This window comes from Nomascus leucogenys, chromosome 7b (assembly GCF_006542625.1).
Source record: "Nomascus leucogenys isolate Asia chromosome 7b, Asia_NLE_v1, whole genome shotgun sequence".
Taxonomy (NCBI): Eukaryota; Metazoa; Chordata; class Mammalia; order Primates; family Hylobatidae; genus Nomascus; species Nomascus leucogenys.
In genome coordinates, this window is record NC_044387.1 from 4,177,919 (window position 1) to 4,198,061 (window position 20,143).

The 20,143-nt window shown below is 49.0% G+C and overlaps 1 protein-coding gene across 1 annotated transcript in view; it reads right to left on the reverse strand.

Moving 5' to 3' along the window:
* GTSE1 (G2 and S-phase expressed 1) overlaps nucleotides 1-17,581 on the reverse strand; it is a 37,049-nt gene extending 19,468 nt beyond the window's left edge. Inside the window, exons 1-5 of the mRNA XM_030815357.1 lie at nucleotides 17,490-17,581; nucleotides 16,935-17,035; nucleotides 5,300-5,357; nucleotides 4,560-5,184; nucleotides 33-197 (exon numbers count right to left, since the gene is read on the reverse strand). Coding sequence (XP_030671217.1) covers nucleotides 33-197; nucleotides 4,560-5,184; nucleotides 5,300-5,357; nucleotides 16,935-17,013 — 927 coding nt within the window. The 5' untranslated portion in view covers nucleotides 17,014-17,035; nucleotides 17,490-17,581. The remainder of the gene's footprint in view (nucleotides 1-32; nucleotides 198-4,559; nucleotides 5,185-5,299; nucleotides 5,358-16,934; nucleotides 17,036-17,489) is intronic.
* Nucleotides 17,582-20,143: the final 2,562 nt, after the last annotated feature.

Genomic DNA, 20,143 nt, shown 5'->3' on the forward strand with positions numbered 1-20,143 from the left:
ACCACAAGTTTGGGCCCCAGCAGCCAACTCACCTTGTTTGGAACAGGGATCGCCCGCTTGCCCTGGCCCAAGTGGCTTCCGGCGGCCGGCACATTGACAGCACCCGGGGCAGGTTTGTCAGGGAGAACATCCCGGTGGGATTCCTTCTCAGCTGGGATTTTTGTCCTGGAAGGACTAGCTGGAATCTCTTTCTTGGGCTGAAAATTTTAATTTGAACTGTGAGAACTGTCTAGTACTTAACAATGTACAGAGATACTCAGGCTTCCATTCAGAGCAAGCCCAGGCACCATCTTCTCCAATGCTACACATGCTCCTCCATTCATCAGCTAGATTGAAGGGAAGAGAGCAAGCAGTTCACATCCTCCACCAAATCACTATGGACAAAAGTGATGATGGATTTTGCTTCCTCATTAAAAACAGCATCAAATGATACCGACGCAGGTCATTAATAGAAGAGAGGTCCTTTAAAGCCATTCCCCAGTCAGGATCCTTATTTAAGAATGATAATGAGAAAGCTGGTCTAGTTACACAAATTTTAAAATGCTATACAGAAAGGACTCATCCATTAAATGGTCATCTCTACCAGAGAAGCTGCTCAATTGCAATAAATCTTCTTGGTCTAGGACTGAAAGCCATTTTCTTTGGCCAGCAGAGTCAAAAAATAAGTTCTTGACATATTTAGGGACAAGGGAATTCATGGAACTAATTCATACTTACATAAATAGCCCCCTTATAACAGGAGAGTTAATAAGGTAACAGCAATAGAAGCTCAGAGTGGTAAAGATGCAGTAGTAACTTTTTCTCTTTATAGCATTTCTAAAAATTGAGATACTTCTTATAACATAAAATTCACTATTTTAAACAGTATACTTCAGTGGTTTTTAGTAGATCTGTTATGTTGTACAACCAGCACAAGCTAATCTCAAAATATAGTGGTGTCCCAAAAAAGAACCTGTACTCGGCGGGGCGCAGTGGCTCACGCCTGTAATCCCGGCACTTTGTGAGGCCGAGGTGGGCAGATCACCTGAGGTCAGGAGTTTGAGACCAGCCTGACTAATATGATGAAACCCTGTCTCTACTAAAAATACAAAAATTAGCCGGGCGCGGTGGCAGGCGCCTGTAATCCCAGCTGCTTGGGAGGCTGAGGCAGGAGAACTGCTTGAACCCGAGAGGCAGAGGATGCAGTGAGTCCAGATCACACCATTGCACTCCGGTCTGGGCAACAAGAGCAAAACTCTGTCTCAGGAAAAACAAAACAAAACAAAACAAACCAAAAAAAACAACCTGTACCCATTAGCAGTTCTCCCCATTCCCTCATCCTCCCCAGCCCCACCTAGGGAAGCACTCAACCACACCTCTGTCATTGGCCTGTCATAGTCATTTCATATAAATGGAACCATATGACATGGGACCTTTTGTCATGGCCTCTCTCACTGAGCAAAATGTTTTCAAGGGTCGTCTGTGTTAAGCATGTATCAGTACTGTGTTTCTCTCTTTTTTTTTTATTTGAGACGGAGTCTCGCTCTGTCTCCCAGGCTGAAGTGCAGTGGTGCCATCTTGGCTCACTGCAACCTCCACCTCCTGGGTTCAAGCAATTCTCCTGCCTCAGCCTCCCAAGTAGCTGGGATTACAGGTGTGCACCACCATACTCAGCTAATTTTTGTATTTTTTTGTAGAGACGGGGTTTCGCCATGTTGGCCAGGCTGGGCTCAAACTCCTGACCTCAGGTGATTCGCCCACCTTGGCGTCCCAAAGTGCTGTGATCACAGGTGTGAGCTATCACGCTCAGCAGTTTCTTTTTATTGCCAAAAATAAACCAGTCTGGATAGACTGCATTTTCTTTACCCATTCATCATTTGCTGGATGCCTGGGTTGGTCCTACTTTTTTGGCTGTTATGAATAATGCTGCTTTGAACATCTGCATGTGGATTTTTCTGTGGATATGGTTTCAATTCTCTCAGGTCTGTGTACTAAGGAGTGGAATTGCTGGGTCCCATGGGACCCTCTACATTTAGTTTTTTGAGGAGCTGCCAAACCGTTTCCACAACAGCTGCCCCATTTCACAGTCCCACCAGCAGTGCATGAGCTTCCAGCTTCTCCACATCCTCAACCTCCTCCTCATCCTCCACATCCTCATCCTCAAAATAACACTTGTTATTTTCTTTTTCTTCTTCCTTTAGGCATCCTAGCAGTTGTCTGTAAAGCACACTTTCAAGTAGGTGTTACAATCAAGTGGTCCACCCATTGCTAATGACTCCTCACAGGAGTGAGCGTGTGCCATGAGCCACTCTAGAAGTGAGTGACTTCTCCCAGAGAAACATGCAGGACGCAGCGGGGCTCCCACGTGTGCGTAAGTGCATCTCAGCTGTGCGGACAATGCCCTGTCCACTGGGGACAAGCTCTCTGGACCCCAGCTCACTGGACCAGGAGATCAAAGGAGATGCTTCGATGGGTCTGGAGCAGCCCAAATCACACCACCTCTCTCCCCAAATCCATGCGTGCTACATGCACAATCCCTGTCCCAAGTCCACGTGTGCTCCACACAGCAAGACCCATCCTGTTGTGGGAAGTCAGGGACCCCAAATGGAGGGACCGGCTGAAGCCATGGCAGAAGAACGTGGATTGTGAAAATTTCATGGACATTTGTTAGTTCCCCAAATTAATACTTTTATAATTTCTTATGCCTGTCTTTACTGCAATCTCTAAACATAAATTGTAAAGATTTCATGGACACATCACTTCCTCAATCAATACCCTTGTGATTTCCTATGCCTGTCTTGAGTCTCTTAATCCTGTCAGCTGAGGAGGATGTATATCGCCTCAGGACCCTGTAATAATTGCATTAACTGCACAAATTGTACAGCATGTGTGTTTGAGCAATATGAAATGTGGGCACCTTGAAAAAAGAACAGGATAACAGCGATTGTTCAGGGAATAAGAGAGATAACCTTAAACTCTGACCACCAGTGAGCCGGGCGGAACAGAGCCATATTTCTCTTCTTTCAAAAGCAAATGGGAGAAATATCGCTGAATTCTTTTTCTCAGCATGGAACATCCCTGAGAAAGAGAATGTGCACCTGGGGGTGGATCTCTGAACTGGCCCCCCAGGCGTGGCTGTCTCTGATGGTCAAGGCTGCAGGGGTGAAATAGACCCCAGTCCCCCATAGCGCTGCCAGGCTTATTAGGAAGAGGAAATTTCCACCTAATAAATTTTGGTCAGACCGGTTGATCTCAAAACCCTGTCTCCTGATAAGATGTTATCAATGACAATGGTGCCCGAAACTTCATTAGCAATTTTAATTTCGCCTCGGTCCTGTGGTCCTGTGATCTCGCCCTGCCTCCACTTGCCTTGTGATATTCTATTACCTTGTAAAGTACTTGATGTCTGTGACCCACACCTATTTGCACACTCCCTCCCCTTTTGAAACTCCCTAATAAAACTTGCTGGTTTTTGTGGCTTGTGGGGGCATCATGGAACCTACAGACATGTGTTATCTCCCCCCGATGCTCAGCTTTAAAATTTCTCTCTTTTGTTCTCTGTCCCTTTATTTCTCAAGCTGGCCGACGCTTAAGGAAAATAGAAAAGAACCTACGTGAATATCGGGGCAGGTTCCCCGATACCATCCCACTCTCATTCTAGAAACATCATGGTAGGAATCTACATCCCAAATGGTCTCCAAAAAAAGGAGTTTTCAGGACCAAGAGACAGGCCCCAGCTATTGGGGGTGGCAGTGCCGGGCATACCTCCTTGTCAAGGGCAGTGCATGGCGGCTGTACCTCGGCTGGCTTCCGTTCTTGGCTCTCACCACAGGGAGTCACGTGGCTCAGGAGATGGGCTTGGTGGGGATCAAGGAATTTCTGGGCCCTTGCTGAGCATTCTGCATCTGCCTACACCTCCTAACAGCCCCACCCAGGGTCATTCCTCTGTATGTGCTGCCCGGGGGAGGGGGCAGAGCTGGGAACGGGCTGCAGGGTGTGCCCTGGGGCTCCCACCCGCCCCGTCCTCCTCTCTGTGGCCTCTCCCAAGCAAGAGCCAGATTGGGCAGCCCTGGCAGCAAGCCCTGTGCTCACACCCACCTTTCCCCCAGACCTCCAGGACCCTCAGTGTCCCAGAGTTGGCAGACTGCACCCAAAGGCACCCCTGTCAACTGCCACCTCCCAGGAAAGCTCACCTCACTCAATGCCCAGGAGGAATGCAGTGTAAACTGAGGCACGGTCAAGGAGGCTGACTAGCAGCCATTGCAGAGGAGGGGAGTTTTTGGAAGAGGTTGCTTGTTAAAGCAAATGAAATCCCTACTGTGTGGTATATCCAGCATTGTAACAAAACAAAAGGAACAACTTCAGACGGAATTTAGGAGGAAGTACTAGGTCAACCCAATCCTACCCAGGCCACCCCCACATCAGCTCCCTATTGGCGACTGCTTTTCCTGGACCCTGCATTCCTGTGTTTCGGAGGCCTCAGAGCCTCGCCACCTCCAGAAACCCATGTGGCTTCTGTGAGAGGGCTGAGGGGCAAGGAGTGGCGGCTCCCCAGGCAGGTGCCCTGCTATGGCATTTACCTTCTCCGCAGCCCCAGGGATGCTTCTTCCTCTAACAGAGGCCGCTCGAGGCAGCAGCAATTTGGTCCCGGGCTTCCTCTGAGTCGCTGCCTGACTTGGAGCATGAGCACTGCATGATTCCCTGGGCAAAGCATGAGCAGAGTGTGGAGGCCCCGGTGCCCGGGCGAGGCTGGCCTGGGCACCAGAGCTGGGCAGGGCTGGGGAGGAGGCCAAGAGCCGAGGCTCGCCCACAGGGGGCCCCAGCAAGGGGCTGTCTGACAGGTAGTATGTCTCCCTTTTAAGAGACGTGGGGCTTTTCTTCATTTCCTTTTCTTTCTCAAAGAGGTTTATTTTTAATTTTGACTCCTGTATGAATCTTTCCACGCCCTGGCTCCGAGGGTCTTCAGGCTTGGCAGCTTGGGCCGCCTGGTTCCGGCTGCTGCTCTCAATCTGTAAAGCCAGTAGATGAGCCTCTTTGTACACTTCCACGAACTTCTCCCCGGCCAGAGGGCTCCAGGCAAAGGGACTCTCAGATGCGGGCAACGGAGGCTGTTCGGGAACCGGATTATTTAATTCCAAGCTGGCAGCAATACATCTTTCTTTATGTCCAACGGGTCCGAAGAAGACTTCATCATCTTCATTTGCACTATTTGTTTAAAAAAAGAATGATTAATAACTCATAACACTGGCATTTAAAGGAAAGACTAAAATTACTGAATGTGGTTATGCCCAAGGCAAGGGAAGAAAACTCATTTGTTTACCTTGAAGAAGACAATGAAAGATCGAAGTCAAATTTTTCATCGGCCAAAAGAAGAATGTCTAGGGGGAAAAATCCACTGTTATTTTAGTGCCACAGCTGATAAAGAGAAAAATATTACCAGGCTCTATAGCTTGGAATTAAATAAAGGTACTGTGAAATTTCACTCCCCAAAGTGTATCCTGTCATGATGCTAATTTAGTTTTTCATAGGGGGCTCTAAGTTATATTTTTTCCTTTTTAAAAAAATTCTTAAATTTTTTCTAGTGACGAAGTCTCACTATGTTGACCAGGCTGGTCTCAAACTCCTGGCCTCAAGTGATCCTCCTGGTGTGGCCTCCCAAAGTGTTGGGGTTACAGGCGTGAGCCACCATGCCTGGCCAGTTTTTTTTGTTTTTTTTTTTAATTGCATCAGCCGGCCAGGGGCGGTGGCTTACACCTGTAACTCCAGCACTTTGGGAGGTCTAGACGGGCGGATCACGAGGTCAAGAGATCAAGACCAGCCTGGCCAACATGGTGAAACCCCGTCTCTACTAAAAATACAAAAATTAGCTGGGCATGGTAGCGCACACCTGTAGTCCCAGCTACTCGGAGGCTGAGGCAGGAGAATCGCTTGAACCCAGGAGGCGGAAGTTGCAGTGAGCCAAGATGGCACCACTGCACTCCAGCCTGGGTGACAGAGAGACAATCCATCTCAAAAAAAAAAAGAAATTGCATCAGCCATTCTATGTTCGCTAAGCCACCCAAAAGCTTAGGTCCTTACTTTTAAGATATAATCTAAGGCCGGGTGCGGTGGCTCACGCTTGTAATCCCAGCACTTTGGGAGGCCGAGGCGGGCGGATCACGAGGTCAGGAGATCAAGACCACAGTGAAACCCCGTCTCTACTAAAAACACAAAAAATTAGCCGGGCGTGGTGGCGGGCGCCTGTAGTCCCAGCCACTAGGAGAGGCTGAGGCAGGAGAATGGCATGAACCCGGGAGGCGGAGCTTGCAGTGAGCCGAGATTGCGCCACTGCACTCCAGCCTGGGCGACAGAGCGAGACTCCGTCTCAAAAAAAAAAAAAGATATAATCTAAAATGCATTCACTGACTCATTCAACTAGCTTTTCAAGAAGAGATAAGTCATTTTCCAGGTATAGAATATTTTCAAAAGACCACCTGCCTCAGCTCCCCTAGAATTAAATTCCCCTCTTACAAGCTACAAAACATCTATTCATAGTTCAACAATGAATTTAATATTACTCAAATGCACAGAGTAGGGACTCGATAAGAATTCGTTGACCGCCACTGCTTCCTGGAGTCCTTCCTGAACTCTCAGATAAAATGTACTCTGTACCCCACCCCATCCATAATTCTATCACAGCTGGCATGGCCCTGTCTGCCCAGGTCCCTCTAAAACAGATCACAGGCTCCAGGTTAGTGGGTCCCTCTGCAGGAGCACCTGCTCCCTCCTCCAGCTTCCCACAAGGCTCCCGCAGTGCCTGGACCTCACTTCTACCACTGCACTAGCCTCTGTGAGTGCCTCTTGACCCTTCTATGGCCCCAACTAGACTATAAGCTCCTCCAAGATAACAGTGTCTAACACTAACCCAAATTCCCAAATGTCCAGCTAAGGGCCTGGACCCTTAGCAAATATTTATCAAAATGCACTGAAATACAGTATTTACTCAATACTGTAAAGCTTACAAGGCTCTCCCATAAATGTTTTCATCTTAATAAACAATGAAGGTTGGGCAAGGTGGCTCACGCCTGTAATCTCAGCACTTTGGGAGGCTGAGGCGGGCAGATCACTTGTGGTCAGAAGTTCGAGATCAGCCTGGCCAACATGGCAAAATCCCATCTCTACTAAAAATATAGAATAAAAAAATTAGCCGAGTGTGGTGGTGTGCACCTGTAATCCCAGCTACTGGGAAGGCTGAGGCGGGAGAATTGCTTGAACCTGGGAGGCAGAGGTTGCAGTGAGCCAAGATCGCACCATTGCACTTCAGCCTGGGTGACATAACAAGACTCCGTCTCAAAAAACAAAACAAAACAGGCCGGGTGCAGTGGCTCATGCCTGTAATCCCAGCACTTTGGGAGGCTGAGGCGGGCGGATCACAAGGTCAGGAGATTGAGACCATCCTGGCTAACATGGTGAAACCCCGTCTCTACTAAAAACACAAAAATTTAGCCAGGCATGGTGGCGGGTGCCTGTAGTCCCAGCTACTCTGGAGCCTGAGGCAGGAGAATGGCGTGAACCTGCGAGGCGGAGCTTGCAGTGAGCAAAGATCAGTGAGCACTGCACTCCAGCCTGGGTGACTGAGTGAGACTCCGTCTCAAAAAAAAAAAAAAAAAAAAAAAAAAAAACACAGCATGCTTCTCAAAAATCATAAAATTTGAAAATCTACTAATATCCTAATTTGGTCCTAATTAATCAATTACTCTTAATTACCTAATCAAGGAGAAGTTAGAACAAATGCACAAAAGAAAGAAAAGAGAAATAACCACACAGAGAGGGAATGAAAAGATCCATAAGCACATCTGTCAACTTCACGCACATAAACCTAAGAACTTGCCTGAAAGAGCTAATTTTCTAGGAAAATATCATTTTATTTATTCTTTTTTTTTTTTTGAGATGGTCTCTGTCACCCAGGCTGGAGTGCAGTGGGGTGATCTTGGCTCACTGCAACCTCCACCTCCCAGGTTCAAGAGATTCTTCTGCCTCAGCCTCCTGAGTAGCTGGGATTACAGGCACGTGCCACCACACCGGGCTAATTTTTGTATTTTTAGTAGAGATGGGGTTTCACAATTTTGGCCAGGCTGGTCTCAAATTCCTGGCCTTGTGATCCACCTGCCTCAGCCTCCCAAAGTGCTGGGATTACAGGCGTGAGCCACTGCACCTGGTATATTCTTTTTATTTTTATTTTTTATTTTATTTATTTTGAGATGGAGTCTCGCTCTGTCGCCCAGTCTGGAGTGCAGTGGCGCGGTCTCGGCTCACTGCAAGTTCCGCCTCCCGGGTTCACGCCATTCTCCTGCCTCAGCCTCCCAAGTAGCTGGGACCACAGGCGCCCGCCACCATGCCCGGCTAATTTTTTTTATTTTTAGTAGAGACGGGGTTTCACCGTGTTAGCTAGGATGGTCTCAATCTCCTGATCTCGTGATCCACACACCTAGGCCTCCCAAAGTGCTGGGATTACAGGCGTGAGCCACCGCGCCCGGCCTATTCTTTTTATTTGAGATGGAGTCTCACTCTGTCACTCAGGCTGGAGTGCAGTGGTGTGATCTCGGCTCACTACAACCTCTGCCTCCTGGGTTCAAGCGATTCTCCTGCCTCAGCCTCCCGAGTAGCTGGGACTACAGGCACGTGCCACCACGCCTGGCTAATTTTTTGTATTTTTAGTGGAGATGGGGTTTCACAATGTTAGCCAGGATGGTCTCGATCTCCTGACCTCGTGATCCCTCCACCTCGGCCTTCCAAAGTGCTGGGATTACAGGTGTGAGCCACCGTGCCCAGTCTATTTTTTATTTAAATTATCTAAATGTACTTATTTATAAAACTAACTCCAGAAGACACGGAAAATCTTAATACTTCAATAATCATAAAATAACTGGCAAAATGTATTAAAGAGCTATCCTCTTCAAAAAAGTGTCCCAACTAGATTCATAGGATAATTGTATCAAAACATTAAAGAACAAATAATTCCAATACTATTTACATCACTCCAGAGGATTAAAAGAAAAAAAACTTTCCAACTTACTTCCACGAGGCAAATAAGTATGTTACCAAAAAATCTATAAAGTGATCAATAAAGAAAGTAAAGACCAGCCTTACTTACATCAGCATAATAATCCTGTTTCTTTTTTTGAGACAGGGTCTCGCTCTGTCACCCAGGCTGGAGTGCAGTGGCGCAATCATAGCTCACTGCAGCCTCGAATTCCTGGACTCAAGGGATCCTCCTGTCTCAGCTTCCCGAGTAGCTGGGACTACAGGCACACACCACCATGCCTGGCTAATATTTGTATTTTTTGTAGAGATGGGGTCTCCTCATGTTGCCCAGGCTGGTCTCAAACTGCTAGACTCAAGCATTCCTCCTACCTTGGCCTCCCAAAGTGCTGGGATTACAGGTATGAGCTACCACACCTGGCCTAACATAAAACTCTTTAACAAGAATACCAGCAAAAAGAATCCTGCAACACATTAAAGTGGTAATAATATAATATGACCAAGCTCCCTGCATTTCACGACTGTGAGATGGTTTCATTTCATACAATCTACTCATATAATCATTTTATTACTAGAGCTAAAGAGAAAACCATGATTGTCTCCACACATGTTGAATGGGCATATGATAAAATACAACATACATTCTTGATTTTAGAGGCTCTTAATGAAAAGTTAATAGATATATTATATAAGGAAATACCCATTTCAACCCAAAGCCAACATTACATTCAGTGGGATAACGTCAGAAGTACTCCTTCTAAAGACAGGAACAAATTGATCTCACCAGTTAGGATAGACTAACAAGCTGAAGTAACAACCCTTAAAACAACAAAGGTAGGCCAGGTATGGTGGCTCATGCCTGTAATCCCAGCACTGTGGGAGGCCAAGGAGGATCACTTGAGGCCCAGGGGTTCAAGGCCAGCCCTCATAACATAGCGAGACCTTGTCTCTACAAAAAGAAAAAAAAAATGAGCGGAGTATAGTGCCATACACCTGTACTCCCGGCTACTCAGGATGCTGAGCCCAGGAGCTTGCGGCCGCAGTGAGCTACAATCGAGCCACTGCACCCCAGCCTGGGCAACAGAGTGAGAGACACTGTCTCCAAACAAACAAAAAAACCACAAAGGTATATTTCTCACTCAAACTATATGTCTGCAGAGGGGTAGGCTGGGGCCCTGCTCCCCGGCCTCCTCACTCCAGGACCCCAACTGATGGAGCCTCCACCATCAGGAACACCGCTGGTCTCCATGGCAGGAAGGAAAAGAACCAATTCCACACTGGTTCTTAAAGATTTCCATCCAGAAATGACACACATGACAACATTCCCATTTCACTGGCCAAGTGAGTCACCTGAGCCAACTGAATTTCAAGTGAACAGGGAGTACAATTCTATTACATGCCCAGAAAACAAACACGTAGAAATGCTAATGAATAGCACCTATGACTACCATTTCCTTGGAAATCAACCCATAACTCAGTATCGGACTTAATGAAAAACCACAGAAGCAATTCCATTAAAGCCAGGCACGTGGCAATGACATCTCCAAGCACAATTCTTAACACTGTTCTGGACACATGAAGCAAGACAATCAGGCAAAGGAAGGAATGTGGAGGTAAAATGATCACACTGCACAGATGCCATGATTACAGACACAAGAAACAAATCAAGAAGATCAACGGAAAACTATTATAAGTAGTAGAAGGATAAAAGAACATGGCTAAGGACAAAATCATTACAGAGCAATCAACAGCTTTCATATCTACAAAGAACAGTGAGAAGATATCATGGAAGAAAATACTTCGTTTCTAGCAGCAATGAAATGCAAAATAACGATAAACAAACCTAACAAGAAATATACAAAATGGATATAAAGAAGACTTGGTATATCATAAAAGTAACATATCAAATAAAGAGGGAAAGTAGACCGGGCAGGGTGGCTCACGTCTGTAATCTCAGCACTTTGGGAGGCCGAGGTGGGTGGATCACAAGGTCAGATCGAGATCATCCTGGCTAACATGGTAAAACCCCATCTCTACTAAAAAATACAAAAAATTAGCTGGGCGTGGTGGCGGGCGCCTGTTGTCCCAGCTACTTGGGAGGCTGAGGCAGGAGAATGGCGTGAACCCGGGAGGCGAGGCTTGCAATGAGCCAAGATCGCACCACTGCACTCCAGCCTGGGTGACAGAGCAAGACTCCATCTCCAAAAAAAAAAAAAAAAAAAAAAAGAAAAAAAGAGGCCGGGCGCGGTGGCTCATGCTTGTAATCCCAGCACTTTGGGAGGCCGAGGCGGGCGGATCACGAGGTCAGGAGATGGAGACCACGGTGAAACCCCGTCTCTACTAAAAATACAAAAAATTAGCCGGGCGTGGTGGCGGGCGTCTGTAGTCCCAGCTACTCGGAGAGGCTGAGGCAGGAGAATGGCGTGAACCCGGGAGGCGGAGCTTGCAGTGAGCCGAGATTGCGCCACTGCACTCCAGCCTGGGCAACAGAGCGAGACTCCGTCTCAAAAAAAAAAAAAAAAAAAAAAGGGAAAGTGAAAAAATGGTATCAAAATAAACTACATAATCATCTGGAAAAATGCCAACTAAGTTTGGTCCATGCCTCACACCACATCAGGCCAAATTCCAAACAAATCAAGGACTCAATGGAAAAAAAAAAAAACAAAGCCCTAAACAAACAAGAATCAACTATGAGGAAACTTTTGTAACTTGGGAGTGTGGACTTCTAACTATGACACTAAACTGGAAGCTACCAAAGATTGATCAGCTGGGCCCAGCGGCTCACATCTGTAATCCCAGCACTTTGGGAGGCTGAGATGGGAGCAACGCTTGAGCCCAGGAGTTTGAGACCAGCCTAGGCAACATAGGGAGACCTCGTCTGTACAAAAAAATACAAAAATTAGCTGGGCATGGTAGTCTCAGCTACTGGGGAGGCTTAGGAAGGAGGATCACATGAGCCTGGGAGGTCAAAGCTGCAGTGAGCCACAATCTCGCCACTGCACTCAGGCCCAGGCAACAGAACAAGAATGTGTCTCAAAAAATAAATAAATAAAAAATAAAAGATTGACCTTCAAACATTAAAATTTGTAACATCTCTGTGTGGCAAAAATCACAGTAAGTTAAACAAGAAATGGGGAAAAGAATATTTGCAACTCACTTCATAAAGGGCTAATTCATGAAGCGTATCTATAAAGTAATAAAAAAATTAACAATCTAATAAAGATAGAAAAAGGATACAAACATAAAGTTCACAGAAAATAAAACAAAACATTCTTTTTTTTTTTTTGAGACGGAGTTTCGCTCTTGTTGCTCAGGCTGGAGTGCAATGGTGCGATCTTGGCTCACTGTAACCTCTGCCTCCCGGGTTCAAGCGATTCTCCCGCCTCAGCCTCCCGAGTAGCTGGGATCGCAGGTATGCACCAGCATGTCTGGCTAATTTTGTATTTTTAGTAGAGATGGGGTTTCTGCATGTTGGTCAGGCTGGTCTCGAACTCCCGACCTCAGGTGATCTGCCTGCCCTGGCCTCCCAAACTGTTGGGATGACAGGCCTGAGCCACCGCACCTGGCCGAAACATTCTTAAATAGATGGCAAGAAGTTCAGCCTCACTCAAAAATCAGAGTAATGAGGCTGGGCGCTGTGGCTCCCGCCTATAATCCCAGCACTTTGGGAGGTCGAGGTGGGTGGATCACCTGAGGTCAGGAGTTCAAGACCAGCCTGGCCAACATGGTGAAACCTTGTCTTTACTAAAAATACAAAAAATTAGCCAGGCGTGGTGGCACATGCCTGTAATCCCAGCTACTTGGGAGGCTGAGGCGGGAGAATTGCTGGAACCCGGGAGGGGGAGGTTGTGTTGAGCCGAGATCGCACCATTGCACTCCAGCCTAGGGGACAAAAGGGAAACTCTGTCTCAAAAAAAAAAAAAAAAAAAGTAATTAAAAATAAACTTACTCTGAGAATCCACTTTTCACCTATATGATTGGCAAAACTCAAAGATGTATGAATTATAGGCAAGGTTGTGGGGAAAGAGACAATTTCTACACTGCTGGGGAAGGTGTAAATTATCACAGCTCTCTAGAGGGCCTGGCAGTACCTATCAAAGTAAGAAACACACACCCTCTTCGACCCAGCAAGTCTACTTCTGCGAGTGTATCCTACAGACACTCACAGGTGTGGAAAGCAATGTGTTGTGCAGTTATGCAGCGTCCACAGCTATTTACTGCAGCATCATTGGTAACAGCAAGACACTAGGCACAAACTAAACGTTCACCCACAGCAGATGAGACGAATGACACATCCCCAAGGTGGAACCCTATATAGGTACAAAAACTAGTAATGCTCTTCATGTGTTGATACACAATATTCATCAAGATAAATTAAGCCTGAAAAACAAGATACAGGACAGGGCTCTCCATGCTACATGGAAAGGGGGACGCAACACTCTATGCGTGTTGGCTTGCACTTGCACAAATTATGTCTGGAAGGACACCCAAGAGACTGATGACATCGGTGGCCCTTGGAGGGGGCAAATAGGGGACTACGAGATATAGAGAGGGAGACATTTCACTTTTTACACCTCTAAATTAGGAAGTCAATTTCAGAAACTTCCAACTGTCTGGCGTGGAAAAAGAATCCAGGACCAGAACTCAGGGAAGCAGTCTTCTGCTCTAGGCTCTGTGACTGGCTCCAAGGGGTCCCGGGCTGGCTGACTTGCTCATCCTGCAAACACATGAGCACCCACAACAGACCACATCCTTCAGTAGGTGCCAGGCAGACTTGGGGTACATGCAGCCTGCCCTGGAGGGTGCCCCAGGCAGTGCGGTGAGAGACATGGAGAGGCGGGAACACCTCTGAGAAAATATCAAAGCACGTGTGAGAGGAACGGGTCAGAAGTCAGAGTGGCTGGAAGAGGTGAACACACAAGTTGGGTCAGATCACAGAGGGTTTGCAAGCCATGGCAAGGAGCTTTTATTTTCTCCAAGGTGGGATAGGAAACTATTACAGGGCTTTAAGAAAAGAGCTTTAGGCCTGGCATGGTAGCTCATGCCTGTAATCCCAGCACAGTGGTAGGCTGAGGCAGGTGGATCACTTGAGGTCGAGTTCGAGACCATCCTGACCAACATGGTGAAACCCCGTCTCTACTGAAAATATAAAACTTAGTTGGGCATGGTGGCTCATGCCTTTAATCCCAGCTACTCAGGAGGCTGAGGCAGGAGAATCACTTGAATCCGGGAGACGGAGGTTGCAGTGAGCCAAGATGGCACCACTGCACTCCAGCCTGGTGACAGAACGAGACTCCATCTCAAAAAGAAAAAAAAGGCTGAGCACAGTGGCTCACGCCTGTAATCCCAGCACTTCCGGAGGCCCAGGTGGGCGGATCACGAGGTCAGGAGATTGAGACCATCCTGGCTAACACGGTGAAACCCCGTCTCTACTAAAAAAAAAAAAAAAATTAGCTGGGCATGGTGGCGGGCACCTGTAGTCCCAGATACTCAGGAGGCTGAGGCAGGAGAATCGCTTGAACCCAAGAGGCGAAGGTTGCAGTAAGCCGAGATCGCACCATTGCACTCCTGCCTGGCCAACAGTGAGACTCTGTCTCAAAAAAAAAAAAAGAAAGAAAGAAAGAAAAGAAAAGAGCTTTATAATCTAACTTGTGTTTTTAAAAGGTGACGTTACTGTGTAGAAAGCGTATCCGAAAGGAAGCAGGTAATATCCCGACATTACAAATGCACATATTAGCCAACGGGAAGTAGAAGCGGGTGAGACAGTGTGGCTGAGACCCAGACAGCAGCATGTGGATGGAGATGGAGAGTCTAGACGGATTCAGGGTATCTTCTGAAGGTGGAGAAGACGGTAGTTGGTGATGGCATGAATGTAGGAGGTTCTCAGCTTGGACAGCTGGGTGAAATGGAGAAATAAAATGGGTGATGGGAAAGACAAAAAGAACAGGTTAAGAACAGGGTGTGCAGATGCAGAGGGGGTATGCCGAGTTTGAGATGAGACATGCATGCGAAGACGCCAAATAGGCAGGTGAATATACAAGCCCAGAGCTCGGAGGAGAGGCTGCGCTCAAGCAAAACCTGGGCGCCGCAGACAGCAGATACGCTGTACAGCTATGGGAATGCTGACCGCCCTGAGGGCGGAAGCACAAAGCGGTCCCAGAGCAGGTCTTGGGAAAATCAGCCTCAGAAGACAGCAGAGGAGGAGGAGCCCGCACAGAGAAAAGACACACCAGCCAGAGAGGCAGGAGGAAAAAACCAAGAGCACCTTGGACTCCAAGCAAGGGAAGTTTCCAGAAGGATGCATGTTACTGAAAAGCTGACTGAGGATAGAAAAGTGACAAGAGATTCAGCCATGTGGACGTCATCAACGACTGATGAAAGCAGCTTGAATGGAGTGGTAAGGACGGAAGCCGGAATGGGAGGGATTGAGAGGCAGAAAAAAATGGCAGAACAAGTGAGAAAGCTCTCAAAGTTTGGCTTGGAAAGAGAAACACAGCAATGGAGAGGCAACGGAGGAGACGTGGTGACAAGTGAGACAAGGGAACATTATCTGTATGTGGATGCCCATGATCCAGTGGACAGGGGAAAAGTAAGGAAATGAAGCCAGGTCAACGGAAGCGGGGAAGGCCTCGAGAAGGAGCAGGGGGTGCAGTATGCACGTGGAAGGGACATATTTGAAAGGAAGGACGTGACAGGAAGGAGGAGAGGGGTGCAGAGGCAAGCGCCTTTCTAGATATGAAGATGCAACATTGATTTGTAAAGTCTCCAGGACAGTTCCTGCCAAATGGAGGCATTGAGGATGCTTGGGGCCAGGCGCGGTGGTTCACACCTGTAATCCCAGTACTTTGGGAGGCCTAGGCAGGTGGATCACCTGAGGTCAGGAGTTTGAGACCAGCCTGGCTAACATGGTAAAACCGCATCTCTACTAAAAATACAAAAATCAGCCAGGCATGGTGGCGGGTGCCTGTAATCCCAGCTACTCGGGAGGCTGAGGCAGGAGAATCGCTTGAACCCGAAAGGCAGAGGTTGCAGTGAGCCAAGATCATGCCATTGCACTCCAGCCTGGGAGACAGAGTGAGACTTGGTCTCAAAAAGAAAGGATCCTTGGGTAGTGTGAGAACCGAAGGATAAAGGGATGTCAAAATGCTTTGTGAGGCTGGGTGAGGTGGCTCACAGCTATAATCCTAGCACTTTGGGAGGCCGAGGCAGGCAGATTGCCTGAGCTCAGGAGTTCGAGACCAGCCTGGGCAACATGGCAGAACCCCGTCTCTGTTAAAAATGCAAAAATTAGCCAGGTGTGGCAGTGGGTGCCTGTAATACCAGTTACAAGGGAGGCTGAGGAAGAATCCCTTCAACTTAGGAGGCAGAGGTTGCAGTGAGTACAGATCACGCCTTTACACTCCAGCCTGGGTGACAGAGCGAGACTCCGTCAATAAATAAATAAATAAATAAAAACACTTTGAGAGAAAAAGACGGTGTGGCCTGAAACTCATTCTGTGAAGCTGTACCCTAACCTTGATACCCAAACCAGACGAAGACACAAGAAGAAAGAAGTTTTGGGCCAGGCTCACCCATTAACATGGTCTCAAAGACCCTAAACAAGTCTTAGCAAACAGAAACCAGCGACAAACAAAAAAGGAAACATCAAATTCAATACAATAAATATTTGAGCGCCCATAAAGTGTCAGGTACTGTTCAGGGCATGGGAGCACTGCGCTAAATAAAACTGATGAGAATCCTGGCTGTGATGAAACTTAAAATGGGGAGGAGGTGAAAGAAAACCAGAAAACGAAGGCAGATGTCATGTGTTTCACAGGTGCAGAGTACAAGACGAGCACTTGAGAAAGAAAGAATTTCTCAAGGAAACATTAAATCAACATCCATCTCTACTGAACGTCCTGAACAACAACAGCGCCGCAGCAGCAAGGACTTGCCTTCCTTCTTAGGGTCATCCATGTTCACGTCCCCTGCCCGGCAGGCTGAAGGCTCATCGCGGCCACCGCCTCCTTCCATGGAGAGAGCTGTCAGAAAGTCACTGCAGGGTGGAACGGGGCCAGAAGGTGAGTGCGAGTCAGGGCCCAGGGCTCCGGGTTCCTTCAGCCCTCGGCTCACAGAGGCAGAGCTGAAGGCCGCGGCCAGGTCTGTGAGAGGCGGCGCGGGGGCCGCTCTGAAATGATCGCATCTCAGGGGACCCCAGGGGACCCCAGGGGCCGAGTGCCGCCAGGCCGGGAGTCAGCCCGAACGCTGTCGGAAGAGATAACGGAATTCTCGGCTCTCGGGCCAGAGTGTTGGGGGCTCTGTTTGCCTGTGGGGCAGCCCTGGACCTCCCGGCATCCCCGACCACGGAGCGAGGGGCCTCAGTGACCCCTGCTCTAGCCCAAGCCCGGCTCCTGGCGGGGCGCGGCCCCTCCCCGTCCCGGAAACGGCGGGCACCGGGCCACACCTGGCCCACCGGGCAAGCCTCGCCCCAGACCCTGACCCCACCTTACCCAAAGCGGCAGACGATGCGGGACGCGCCTCCGGCACGAATTTAAACGCGGCGCCGGGAGACGCGGGCTGTCGATTGGTCGGTTTGAAAAGGGCTCCGCGAGGCGGCGGGCCCGGTGCATCCTGGGTATTGTAGTCAGGACGCTGGGAAGAAGCGACCAGTGCGCATGCGCACTGCTTCAGCGCAGAGAATGGCTCCCCACAGCGCCAGGGCGCACCCACCCGGAAGTCTGCCCGGCCTGGCCGCCAAGTGTCACCTAGGTGTCCGCGTCAAGCCGGAACCATGTATAGCAGCTCCTTGTGTGTAGGGAGAAAGTTAAAACTGCCATCTAAGGGTGTCGATGGGAAGACTAAAAGTAGGCTCACCCACCTGCTGTGAAGCAGCGCGCGCGAACTGTTACTAACAGTAGTGAAAAGGCGGGATCCCTGCCCCGAGGCGCGCACTGGGGCGCCGGCTGACCCAGAGACCTGAGGGAGACTCATGGCCGGAGCTGCACAGCCTGTGGGGCTGGAGGGGAACCGTCGCGCTTGGCTGGCTTCCCCAACCGCCAAGGCCTGAGGACGGCCGAGGGCGTGGCGGGAGCCTGTCCTGGGTTTTACAGGCCGGCTGCGGAGCTGCGTTGGAGGAGAGAGCCAGGGGCTGGGGGCCGGTGATGGAGCCTGCCTTGGGGAGTGCATGTGTTAGAGAGGGGTGGGAAGCAGATAGGATAAGCCTGACCCGAGCCATGGAGACGCAAGGACAGGACTGGTAGACGGGTCAGTGGGCAGCAACTTCAGACTGACCTCGCTTGAGGCTTTGCCTGCGAACGAGGTATAATACCCTCCTCGGGGGCTTGAGGATCAAATGAGGGCTCCACCCACGGCAAAGTGTCACTAAGCGGGAGCTCTGATTATCTGGGACTGATGGATGGAGGACACAGGAAGAGGAGCCTGGGAGGGCCTGCTCTGGAAAGGATTGAACTCGAGAGCACCGTTCTCAGGGACGAAGATCAGCTGTTTATTTGGGGCAGGTCGCGGGGAGAGCTGTCCAGCAAACAGCCACCTGGGGCCCAGGGCAGAGGCCTTCCAGGCTGGCTCGGGCCACTTCTGGGTCCCATGTACCTGGTTTTGCATCATCCACACCAATCACTCCATGTTGCTGTGTTCCCTCACCAGAAGACTGTGGGCTCATAAAGGGCAGGGCAGCCCTCCCTCACCAGTCTCCCCAGCCTCACCCAGCCCAGCACAGGGCACCAGGCAGGGGCTGAGAGTGCTGGGGTAGGTGGGTGTGGCCAAACAGCTTGCAAAGAGTTTGGCCTGCTAGTTGCATTCCCCTCAGCTCATCCTGGGGATGTCTGCTGGGAGAATGGCAAAGGGATCCCCAACAGTCATTCCTGATACTCCTCTCCCTGTATCATGTCAGCACATAGTAGGTGTGGCCTATCTATGGCAGATTCACTTCTGCCCCCAATAGGATTTGCTGTAGTTTGGATGTGTGTCCCCTCCAAATCTCATGTTGAAATGTGATCCCAATGTTGGAAGTGGGGCCTGGTGGGAAGTAATTGGGTCGTGAGGGCAGATCCCTTATGAATGGTTTAGCACCATCCCTTTGGTGATGAGTTCTTGCTTAGTTCACACAAGATCTGGTTATTTAAGAGTCTAAGACCTCCCCTTCTCTCTCTTACTCCTCCTTTCACTATGTGATACACTGCCTCCCCATCACCTTATGTCATGATCTTAAGCTTCCTGAGGTTGCATCAGAAGCAGATGCCAGCACCATACTTCCTGAAAAGCCTGCGGAACTGTGAGCCAATTAAACCTCTTTATAAATTACCTAGCGTCAGGTATTTCTTCATAGCAATGCAAGAAGGCCTAATACAGAGTTTGACTTCATTTATTTATGCCTTCATTCACCAACTTTCACTGACAGCTACTCAGTGCAGGCCATGTGCTGGGTGATGCCAGGGACAGATGCTGTCCCTGACCTGGAGAGGTCATGGCAGGGGTGCAATAGCAAGGGCAAGTGCCAAGGGCTGAGGGGCACAGAGGCATCACCCTCACCAGCCTGCAGTGTGGGTTGGGGGGTAGAAGGCTTCCTGGAGGAGGGACCAGGGTTCCCAATTGCACAGCCAAGTCATGTCTTGCTTGGAACCAGGAGAGGGGAGGGAGGCTCCCCTTAGAATGTGTCCCTAGTTCCTGGGTAGAGAAGGCGCCTCTCTGGAAATCCTACTGTAATTACCCATTTTCTTTCTTTTTTTTTTTTTTTTTTTTGAGATGGAGTCTCGCTCTGTCGCCCAGGCTGGAGTGCAGTGGCGCAATCTCGGCTCACTGCAAGCTCCGCCTCCCGGGTTCATGCCATTCTCCTGCCTCAGCCTCTTGAGTAGCTGGGACTACAGGCGCCCGTGACCATGCCCAGCTAATTTTTTGTATTTTTAGTAGAGACGGGGTTTCACCATGTTAGCCAGAATGGTCTCGATCTCCTGACCTCGTAATCCACCCGACTTGGCCTCCCAAAGTGCTGGGATTACAGGCGTGAGCCACCGCACACGGCTTCCCATTTTCTTGACTAGATGTCCCACCTACTTTTTTTTTTTCTTTGAGATGGGAGTCTTGCTCTGTTGCCCAGACTGCAGTGCAATGGCACAATCTTGGCTCACTGCAATCGCTGCCTCCCAGG